A 12,212-nucleotide genomic window follows, 5' to 3' on the forward strand; every position below is an offset into this window, starting at 1 on the left:
ACCTCAAGAGGGGGTGCTCTTGGGTAATCATTTTTGTTCTAATGAACAGTCATTTAGATGTCTAGCAGGTAGGTACCCAAATTGGACTTGGCTCCCCAATTGGGAATACACACCCAAATCTCCTCCCTGCACTAATGAGGGGATCAGGACCGCACCATGATCCAGTAAGAGGGTCCCTCCATCAGACCTCTACCTTTAAATAAGGTGTCTGATTAGACCAATGTCTCTGGAAAGCAGTTAGAGGTTGGTCTTTGGAAAAATTTAAAATATTTAATGTAAGCATGGCTGTCCTTAATTGGTCATGGGGGTTGTTTCCCCCTTTATGTTGTATTAGTTGGTCTTTTAAGGTCTTATTATGTCTCTCAATTATAGCTTGACCTTTTGGATTGTATGGTATTCCAGTGGTGTGTTTAATATTCCAAGTTTGGAAGAATTCTTATAATGATTTGCTCACAAAGCAGGGCCCATTGTCTGTCTTAACCTGAAGGGGTAATCACAAAATGGCAAAACATTGTAGGAAATGGCTTTCAGCGTGTTGAGCTTTTTTGCCTGACTGAGCAACAAATATGTGAAAAAGTATCTATAGACATAAATATATATTTTAATTTTCCAAAAAGTGCATAGTGGGTCACATCAGTTTGCCAGACAACATTAGGTCTGAGGCCCCTGGGGTTGACCCTGGGGGATTGAAGAAGTGGGACCTGTAAAAACGGCTTCTTTTTAAAATCTTTTATGGGAATCAGGGGGAATCTTTGATGTAACCCTCTCCAGTTTAAGTGAGTAAATTCATGAAGTCCTTGAGCCATCTGGAGGTTCTGTTGAGACTGAGCAGTAGCTATGATAGTCCCATTGGTAGCCAATCGATCAGTCATTTGGTTCCCCTGTGTCAAGATTCCAGGTAACTCCTGTCCCCTGAGATGCTGCAGAAAAATTGGCTCAGCCTGCTCTTTTAACAAGGATTGGATTTGAATCATTAGAGGAATAATTGGGTTTTTGTCCAACTTAATATATGTTGACACTAGAGTTGATAACAAGTTGACTACATATAGGCTGTCAGAAAACAAGTTCATTGGTCCATGGAGATGGGTCAAGGCCAGGGCAATTGCATATAGTTCCTTAAATTGTGCAGATCCCATAACTGGCTCAAAATAGTGGGTATTTTTTCCTTCACTGGCAGGGGAAGAGGTGGAGTACACCATGGCGGCAGATCCTGCCTTTCCCCCATCAGTAAAGACATTTACCGCTTTAATGAGGGGTCTGGTGGAAAAAAGTATGGGGGGCATCCATCGTAACCTCGAGAATGACGTCACCCATCTCGAAGTAACATAATGACAATCCACCATTCCCATGAAATCCTCCAAGGCATTGGATACCCAACTATGGTTTCTTCTGACCCATTCAAAGTCCGACAACCGGTAAGGGACTACTAGCACATCAGGATCCCGCCCATAATGTCTTAGGGAAATATCCCTACCCTTAACTATCATCAGATCAGCCAACTGGTCAAGTTGGGAATAGACCCTAGGGGCCCCTCCCACAGACACCTGTATCCATTGAAGAGGCTCACCTAACTGTGTAATGGCGGCTGAAGAAACCTCCAAGCTAGGGAGGATCCAAAGACAGAGGGGGCATTGGGGCCTATAGCAAGCCAATTGTGCTGCATCTAAGGCTGACTGAATCTTTTGGAATATCAGTTGATGCAATGGAGTCATTGTGATGACATCTGTGGGGACTTTATCTCTTAAAGAGTCAAAAAGCAGAAGCAGGTCTTCTGTAGGCAGGTGAAGCCAAGGCCTCAACCAGTTGAGTTCGCCCAACAGTTTTTGAAATTCCACCAAGGTATAGGATGATGAAAAAGTAATTGAGGCTTAAGGGGACAGACAGAGTCTAACTTAAATTTGGCCCCTAGAATTTTAAAAGGGGGTAAGGACTGGATCTTGTCATTAGATATATGTAATCCTCCCTTTTGTAAGAGAGTCCGGAGTTCCTTATAGGTGGAGCCTAACGCTTTGGCGTCCGCCTCCCCAATAATGATGTCATCCATGTAAACATATAGAATTATATCCAATCACCTCCAAAGGGGTTGCAGGACTTGTGAAACATAATGTTGACAAAAAGCTGGACTGTTAGCCATGCCCTGGGGTAACACCACCCACTCATATCTTTGGTCTGGCCCCTGGAAGTTAACAGAGGGAACAGAGAAGGCAAACTTCTCACAGTCCTGGGGATCAAGGGGAATAGAAAAGAAGCAATCCTTATATATCAATCACAATGAGAGTCAAATCCCAAGGGATGGAGAAGATCCAGGGTAGTCCTCGAAAGGTGGTACCAACAGGAATCATCCGCTCATTAATCTTTCTTAGGAACCATAACATTCTCCATTTCCCTGTGGCCTTTTGTATGACAAATATAGGACTATTCCAAGGGCTCAGGGAGGGCCTAATATGCCTAGGGTCAATTGTTCTGATATTATCTCCTTTAGCTTTTGTAGTTTATCTAGGGGAAGTGGCCACTGTTCCACCCACACTGGAAGGACCGGAAGCCATTGAATGGCAGAGACGGTAGGAACAGAGGCCTTTAGGATTGGGAGTGAGACCTCACACGGCGTACAGGAGTGTTTTGCCTCAATGTCTCAAAAAGTGGATCCCCCCGGTAATTTCTAAGGGGACCTGATGGGCCAAACTGTTGTTGGCACTCCTCTTCCTCTAGGATATCATCATATATCCCTTTGTGATCTGTGGTGATGAACACCTCAGCTTCCCCCAAAATATCCTGTCCCAGCAGATTAGCTGTCAGGCCAGATGCCACCAGAGGGCGTACCTCTCCCTGATTACCATCTACATTCTTCCAAGTAAGCCAGTCCTTGGTTTCTTCAGACCTTGTATCACACCCTACCCCCAATAACTGAGGTGCAGGAATCAGCTTCCATTGTGGGGGAACCTCCTCTTTCCTTAATACTGTCTGATTCACTCCAGTGTCAATCAAACAGCAGAACTTTTTTCCTGCTATGAAAATGTCCATTTTTGGCCTAATTCCCGGGATTATTGGGACTGTCCAGTGGGCCCTAGGCGGGCCACTAGGCGGAGTGCCTCCTTTGGGTGATGGGGCTGGAGGGCACCTGGTTATTAGTTTAAAGGCTTCCCCTCAATATCAAATTTGGACTTACAATCCCTCCACCAATGGAATCCCTTTCTACACCGGGGGCAAAGCTTCTTAGGTGGAGTTTGCCCTTTAGTCCAGCCTGAGGGACATCCCTATGGGGCACCGGGTCTTATTCGGCCTGAAGGGTAGTCTCTCTTGAAGTGGCCCTGTTGACCACATCCATAACAAACCCTTTCTTGGTGCCACTGGAAGAGGCAAGCGCAGTAGTAAGGGCCTCAGCAAGCAAAGCCATTTGGGCCTGCAAGGCTGTGACCAACAACTGTGATTGGTGGGTTTGAGTACTGACATCCTTAGTGGCCACTATCCACCTCCCCAAAGATCTGTCCTTCATCCCCGCACAGGCTAGTTTGTGGTCTGTGATCATCCCTTCCCAGACCAACATCTTGACAAATTGGTCCCGAAGGGGCCCTGTGGGGAATTTCCTTTAGAGGCTCTTTTCCACCCTCTCTATGAAGGTGGCAAGATCCTCGGTAGCCCTCTGAGTAATTCCTGCTATCGAGGGCTCTGAGAGGCCTTCCTCCAACTTTTTCCATGCCACCAGTCCTAAAGCCCATACTTGCTCCTGGTAGAGGGCGGGGACAGCAGCCTGCTGAAGGCCTGTGGAAAACTGATCACTGCACCCCGACAGCATCCCGTAAGTTACCGGAACCAGGGATTAATGGCCTGATTCCTCTCAGCCCGAGCGTGGCATTCCTCATTAAAGAAAGCACACCACTTCAGGTACAGGGGACCAGGAAGCACGGCCTTGGTTAAGTTTTTCCAGTCTTGGGTGGTACACTGTTGGTGGGCCAGACCCTGGAGGATGGTTTCAGCCCAGGATGAATTAGGTCCATCCTCAGAGATGGCCTTTTTGAGTTCTTTCAAATCTTGGGCCTCCCAGGGATACCATAAGGCCAGTCTATTGTCTCAGGGTTAGCATTTACCGGGAAAGCCATACAAGATGGTGGCTTACCCGGCTTTTCCGGGTTTGCATGAGAGGGCAGAGAATTTTCGCGGAGGGAGAGGTGATGATATGGCTGAGGCCGCTCCCCATCCTGACTCACTACCACGTGTTCTGGGTATCATATCTGCAGATATGATAGCTGAAAGTGAGAGGAAACTAGAAAAGAGAGAAAATGAGAACTGATTATGGCAGACACTATAATCCATTTCATTAACTTTCTCCTTCTAAGTATCTATACTATTTCAAGGCTGCTCATATCCAGTGACTAGGTGAGGTGGAGGTACAAGACCTGACCATTTCAGCCTATTATAAGGTGATGATTTTCATGGGTAATACTTCCAGAGAAATGAATTGAGTTGGGAAATGCTTGAGGGGCCTGCATTGAAGTCTGACTTCTCTCTCTGCTCAATCATGGCCCTTACCCCTTCAGAGGTATTAACCTTTAAGAAACATTTGGTATCCTTAACTCCATCTCAGAGGCTGTTTTAACATAACTCCACCCATGACAAGGGACTGTCTATTTAAGTCTTTAAGCTTTCATGTAATGCAGCCACAGGATTTAGCAAATGACATAAGAAATTGATCATGTGCTGGGACTCCTCCATCCAGTCTTCACAAAAACTCCAATAGTTTTTATATTCCCTAAGGACACTCTCTATGGGTGCAAAGCTTACATTTCTACCCTTCTGTCTGCTTTCAGAAATGATTGATACCACTGCTGAAATAATTTCAGAAGGAAGTTCATTGCTCTGAATTTTTCTTCCTTCTTTTTTTTAATATTTATTTTTCAGTATTATGTGAACACAATATTTTTTTATGTGGTGCTGAGGATCGAACCCAGTGCCTCATGCATGCCAGGCAAGCCCGCTACCACTTGAGCCATATCCCAAGTCCACTTTTCTTCCTTCTCATCTTGGCATTTCTAGTTCTTTGGACTCAAAGAAAAATAAACCCCTTTAAAAATAAATGGTGAAGCCAGGCAGCATGGCACACATCTGTAAACCCAGAAGCTCAGGAAGCTGAGGCAGGAGGATCATGAGTTCAAAGCCAGCCTTGATGCAGTCTGGATGGGCACACAATAATGAGCCACTCACAGCTTTGTAGATTCAAACAGCAATTCTTTATTCCTGAAACTCACACCGGATCTCTACAAACACGTTCTGGGGAAATCATGTTCTCCGCCCAAATCCACTGGGCTCTGCCGGGCTTTTTATCACAAATCTCTCTGAATCCCATGCGAACTCAACGGGAACTCAAGAATCGGGCATGCCTGAGGCAGCAGGATATGCCCTAATCCCAGCAGGGTACACCTTAAACCTGGAACTGCCCTAAACCCAAGGAGCGGGATACTCCCTAAACCCTGATCAGCCCTAAACCCAGATCCACCCTGGTCCTTGAGCAAGGTCATCTCTCTCAAACATACATGCAATGTCACTTCAAATGACCAAGGCAAGTCCATTTCCATGAGTCCTTCCTCTAAGCAACATGGGGTACGCTGGCAAGGAAATTTTGATGCATCATTCCTACTTGGCAATGGCTCTCAGACAGCCTCAGCAAAAGCAAGACACTAAGCAACTCAGTAAGACCCTGTCTCTAAATAAAACATAAAAACTGATGTGGATATGGCTCAGTGGTTAAGTGCCCTGGGTTCAATCCCTGGTATTATTATAATAATTATTATTATTTAAAAATAAAATAAATAATACAATTTAAAAATAGTGAAAAAAGAAAGAATTCTACCTTAATGTTTGTGCAGAAAATTGATATTTTGATATCAAAAATAAATAAAGGGGGTGGGGATATAGCTCAGTTGGTAGAGTTCTTGATTTACATGTACAAGGGCATGGGTTCAATCCCTAGAACCACTAAATGAGTGAATCAATCAATCAATCAATCAAGGAGCCCAGGCATGGTGGTGTACACCTGTAATCCCAGTGGCTCTGAAGGCTGAGGCAGGAGGATCATGAGTTCAAAGCCAGCCTCAGCAATGGTGAGGCACTAAGCAACTCAGTGAGACCCTGTCTCTAAATAAAATACAAAATTGGGCTGGGATGTGGCTTAGTGGTTGAGTGCCCCTGAGTTCAATCCCCAGTACTCCCCCCAAAAAGAAAAAAAAAATAAAGGAGTGAAAGGAATATAATAGAGGAGAAGAGAAAGAATAGGGGGAGGGAGGTGGGAAGCAAAAGGGGGTGAACAGGGATAAAATCAAAACACTTGCATGTATTATTTTGTCAAAATAAACCATAATACTCCATATAATTATAATTGTCTAATAAAAATGATGAAAGAGAAAAGATATTTGCAATACCTTGGTAATGTAAGGGTCCGGCGGAGCGTCGGAGGAAGAGACCACACAAGAGACTGACTTCATGCAATTGGCATAGGGGATTTATTAATTCAGCATGCTGAGGTTCCAGGCTCACTCAGGAAGATAGAGCAGCCCAGAGCCCAGAGCAGAGGTCAAGCAGAGCTTAAGTACACTTTTTGGAGAGGGCGGGGGGGGGGGGGCTTTGCATACATCAGAACAAATCATCATGAGGGGAGGGAAAATTGAACAACAACTCTGAGACATGATTAGTACATTCATTGGCGGGAACAGTCTGGGCAGGGGTGATTGGTCACTCCTAAGCGGGGTACACATTTAAACTGATTGGTTTTGGGGCCTGGATGCTTACGTGCCGAGCTACTTGGAGCCCTTAGCTATTAAACAACCAGGGGACCAGGAGAAATATTTACTTGGCAGTTCAGGTATTGCCCTAACAGTTACAGGGAATACAGGTTCCGGGGGTAGCAGAGGAATTTTAACAATACCTAGTCTTTTACACTTTAACTCAGGCTTTTGCAGCTTAGAATCAGCTTAGAAATTTTACCTTTACAGTAAAAGTATATACCTGTAAAAGAAATACAAGGTATTTTCACATGATCTTACACCAATGTGGATCTAAAAAAAAGTTGATCTCATAGAAACAGAGAGTAGAATGGCAAAGGCTGAGGACTAAGGGATGGGAAAATTTTGATCAATGAGTATTAAGTTATAATTAAGACAGTAGTAAGAAATTCCAGTGTGATGTCACACAATAGGGTTACCATAAATAACAATCATATACTATACATTTTAAAAAGCTAAAGGAAAAGATTTTGAGTTTTTTTCCATAAATAAGTGATGTGATTATGAGTAGGTACATATGTTTAACCTGATTTCAACATTACACAATGCATACATGTATGAAAACATTACAGGGTACCCCATTAGTATGTAAAATTTGATGTTTTATTTACCAGTTAAAAATAAATAAAAATAAATATAAGGAACTTAAATAGATTTAATAAAAATATTGTTTTGAATAAACAAAGATGTTTAAATAAACTCTTTTTTCTGAACTTCCCAAGTGGCAACATATTACATTTTTTACATTTTTATTGTGCTGTATGCTATTTAGCATTTTGGGATCTTTAATGTTGAAAAAGAGAGTTGAAGTATGATTTTATAGTTAAATGCTTTACATGTTTAATCTAGTTTTATCGTTTTTCTCAGGAGAAATTGTGCTGATAGGAAACATCTTTGTTTCAGAGTCTAGTTCAGTTCTCTACTTAATTTAAAGTGTCTCATTGATATTGGCAATTCCCCATTGTATTTATGTAACTCCAGGATAAGCAATTTGTGTATCTCATATGTGAAGCAGATATGTCAAGAATCAGATATTATTGATTATATATTATTCTTAATAATAATGCTGGGGAGTTTTTCTCTGAGGTTTGCACTTTATTTGCAACAGGCTTATCTGAAATATACTGTTCAAATTGGTAGTAGAAAATAGGCCTCTATGGCATAGGAATTATGTCTCATTGATCTTTATATCTCCTTCCATCTAACAAAATGCCTGGCCCTAAAAACTATAATAAATATTTATTGTAATATTACCTATTAAAAATACAAATTTTACTCTACAGAAATTAAATCTCAATTGGTAAAATATGGGTTTGCATTATCTGTAGCACATAAATGATGACCTACATTCATCATCAAAAATAGTTCTTGTGGCTAGGTGCAGTGGTGCACACCTATAATCCTCCCAGCGACTCAGGAGGCTGAGGCAGGAGGATTATAAATTTGAGGCCAGCCTGGGCAGCTTAGAGAGATCCTATCTCAAAATAAAAAATGAAAAGGGTTGGGATGTAATTCAGTGGTAAAGTGACCCTCTGTTCAATCCCCAGTACCAAAAAAGTGTTATTGTGTATTAAATTAATATTATTAAATACTATAATTAGCATAATATTTTAAAACAAGTATTGCCCAATTCAGTTTAGTAAATATTTATTAAGTATATATCTATATTCACTACCAGACTGAGCTGCCTGAGATAAATATTTCACTGGGCTTTTAATTTTGTGTTAGATTTTAATATTTGCATGTACCTCCTAATGGTTAAATTCACTGACATTCTCAAGACTCGTTCTTTTTTTTTAATATTTTTTAAGTTGTCAATGGACCTTTATTTTATTTGCTTATATGTGATGCTGAGAATTGAACTCAGTGCCTCATACGTGCTAGACAAGGGCTCTACCACTGAGCCACAACCCCACCCCTCAAGACTCATTCTAATGAATACAGCTCTTAAGTAGTTAAGTATGAACTGTGGGTTAAACCCTCACCCCACTAGATGGCGTTTGACTTTCCATGAGGAGCTGTTGAACTCAGAGGTCAAAAGTTCAGAGTTGAGAGGGTTTCATTTGGTTGCCAGCCGTCTGGTTCTCTGAGGCAAAACAGAGCAGAGAGAAGTAGTTAGAATGGCTGTGAATTTTAATGACCCAGCCAGTGGCTTCTATCAAAGGGAGGTTGTAGATTTTATAAATGAGCAAATACTTCGAAATGGAGTTAGTGCAGACCTCTATACAATGCAGACAAGCAAGACCTGGGGTGAATTGGAGAAGAAGTTACAGGCCATCCTGACTGACTCAGCAATTCCAGAATCCATTAAGAAGTCTTGTGCCTGGAGTGCCCTGGCCCTGGCAGTGCGCTTGGCCAGGAAACAGAAGAAAGAGTACACAGAAAAGGTAAAGAAACTGCAGGAACAGGTAGATGAACAGAAACTGTTCATTAATGTGCTGATAGGAATGGTAAATAGACTCAGGGATACTCAACAAAAGGAAAGGGAGAAAGCTCAATTTCAACTCCAACAAAGCCTTATAATCCTTCATAGAATAGAAGGGGAACGAAATTTACTCAGAAGTGAGCTTCTTAAGGTATTAAGCACTCCATTTCAGGGGCCGGAAGTAATGAAAGAAGAGGAGAATGGAAATGAGACAAAGACATTAAACAAGTTTGCATTTGCTCAAGACACAGGAATTGATTGGACTGGGGAGGAAACTGTGGGGGAATCAGGTCAAGAGGCTGCAGCAGCCACAGCTGCTACTATTACTGCTTCTGATGCAGAGGGAGAAGAAAAGGAAAATTTGATTTCTGTTAGTGAGAATGACCAGGAGTTAACCGTTTTTTCTTGCTCTGGTATCTTGGAGGACTGGAGCCAGGCTAGTCCACTGCTACCTCTTAGTCTGTCTGAACCATCCTGCTCATTCCTGCCTAGCTTCCTTCCAGCAGAAACTGCAAGGGAAACTGTGGTAGTTTCTCCTGGGAGTTATGCTGGCTCTAGCTGGAAGGGTAAGCGACTCCATACCAGGAAGTTTCTGCCAGAAAGGTTTAAGCCAAAGCCTGGCTCCTCTCACTCAACAAGATGTGGCATCAAGCGCAGAGAGGGAGATTGGGATTGTGAACAGTGTCATCTGATGAATTTCTCATGGCGAAATGTGTGTTTCAAATGTGGAAAATTCCCGTACACAAAGGAAAGCGTACAGTTTTTTCTCCCAGTTAAGGATCTCTCTGAATTTTAAATAATTCATATCCTGAGGTCCTTTTCTGATTATAAGCAAAATGAGAATACATTCTTGACTACATATTATTATAAGAACAGTCAAGCAAAAAAGGAATAAGATATAAACATCATCTTTGACCTTGATACTGAGAAATATTTTATCTGTTTACTTCCATCTCTGAGTACAACCAACTATGTCAATGAACCATAGTAAATAGTTATATTAAACAGTTTTCTACATTTATTTCTACATGTATGAATATAGTAGTTTTCTACCTGTTTTTCTACATTTACAAAGTATAGTAAGTAGTTACATTAAATCATTTTCTTATAAAATAGAATTGTTTAGAAATTATTTATAACTTGCTTTAAATTGGTCTTTCATTTATTTGAGAAATTTTGGAGAATATGGAAAAAATACATATAAAGAATAAAAATCACACAAATGCCATCACAAGTAACAATCCTTAGAGCTGTTTTGCTCATCTATATTTGCAGGGCATATAGATTTAACAAACACAAATTCACACACAAATGCATGTGGAAACATGCTATTTTCATTTCTATAGTGAAACCAAACTACATATATTTTTGTAATCTGATTTTAAAAATTACATTCATTTACATTTGGAAAATTAAGGAAGATACATATATACATATGAAAATTTATCCAACCACCTGCAGACAATCTCTTTCAAATATTTGGATGCATATAGTTTTCTTTTACTTGCATATATATAATTATATATATAAAATATTACATATTATATATAATATATATATAATTAAATTTAACACTCTCATTTCCAAAGTGAAAAACTGAAGAAAAAGTGAAGAACAAAGAAGAAAATAATGTTCATGCTTAACCTCATTATTCAAAAAAGTCATTATTTTATCTATGTAAATATTATTTTTATGAAACTTTTTTGTGTGATTTATATATTTTTCCCAATTTTTTGGAACCTTGTACTAGATTTGGCTATTTATTTATTTATTGACTATTTTTATTTTATTTATTTATTTATTTTTTTGTGGTGCTGGGAATTAAATTCAGGGCATTGTCCATGCTAATTATATGCTCTACAACTTTGCTACACCTCCAGACCAGCTCTTTCTTTTTTATTTGTTTATTTTTATTTTTTTTTAGGTCCTGGAGATTGAACCCAAGGGCCTTCTCTATGTTAAGCAATCACTCTACTACTGAGCTACATGCTCTGCAACTATTTCTTTGTTTTTGAGCAGGTGTGGTACTGGGGATTGAACTCAGGGGCACTCGACCACTGAGCCACATCCCCAGCCCTATTTTGTGTTTTATTTAGAGACAGGGGCTCACCAAGTTGCTTAGCATATCAGTTTACCAGAGTTTGGTTTTGTTGTTGTTTTGGTTTCATTTTTGTTGCTGTTTTCTGGTCCTTACAAATGAACCTACTCCTGATTTTATTATTACATTTTTCTATGTACTGTCAGATTTATCTGTTTTTCTTTATTTTCATCTGATTTTGAGGATTTTTTATTTTTGTTTACATTCTAAATTCTTGATTTTATGTGCAGTTCACATATTTTCATTCTTTTTATATAATTTTTACGGATGAAAATTTTCTACTAAAGTGTGACTTGGCCTTTATGCTATAAGAAAAAATTGTGTGTGTGTGTGTGTGTGTGTGTGTGTGTGTGTGTGTGTGTGTGTTTTCTCTGGAATTCTAATCAGATATTCCTAGTTAAAATGAAAAAAATTGGTTAAATTTTTTTGGTTATGTTTTTTGCTATGTTTTAAAAACTGACTACATTTCAACACTGTTGTGGCTGTGCAAACTTTACAGAAAAATTTGGAGAATAAACATGGTATATTTTAATCCATGCAAAGATTAGCACGTTTCCACTAAATTTTTCTTTGACAGTAAATTTCAAAATATATTTCTACATCTATGAATTATAGTAAATAGTGATATTAAATCATTTTCTTTTTAAAACAGAATTGTTTTAAATTGTAACTTGTTTTAAAATGATCTTTCATTGATTTGAGAAAATTTAGAGAATATGGAAATACAAAAATACAGAATATTTTATTTTAATATGAAAAATATTTCAATATATGAATGTGTTTGATATAATATATTCAGGAAATATGTAATATGAAAAGCATGTGTAATAATTATTAGAATATAAAGTAATCTAATTTGTGTATTTTAAGACATCAAAAACTTAAAAATTTGGGGCTGGGTCTGTAGCTCCCTGGC

The 12,212-nt window shown here is 39.7% G+C and overlaps 1 protein-coding gene across 1 annotated transcript; it reads left to right on the forward strand.

The window, feature by feature from the left end:
• Window positions 1–8,893: 8,893 nt before the first annotated feature.
• Window positions 8,894–9,994, forward strand: LOC101976506 (testis-expressed protein 13B). Its single transcript, XM_005319513.1, has one exon. It carries the CDS (start codon window positions 8,894–8,896, stop codon window positions 9,992–9,994), a length of 1,101 nt encoding a protein of 366 aa, XP_005319570.1.
• Window positions 9,995–12,212: the final 2,218 nt, after the last annotated feature.

This window comes from Ictidomys tridecemlineatus, chromosome X (genome assembly GCF_052094955.1).
Source record: "Ictidomys tridecemlineatus isolate mIctTri1 chromosome X, mIctTri1.hap1, whole genome shotgun sequence".
Taxonomy (NCBI): Eukaryota; Metazoa; Chordata; class Mammalia; order Rodentia; family Sciuridae; genus Ictidomys; species Ictidomys tridecemlineatus.

Coding starts and splice junctions, on each gene's coding strand:
- LOC101976506 (XM_005319513.1), top strand. CDS start 8,894: ATGGCTGTGAATTTTAATGACCCAGCCAGTGGCTTCTATCAAAGGGAG.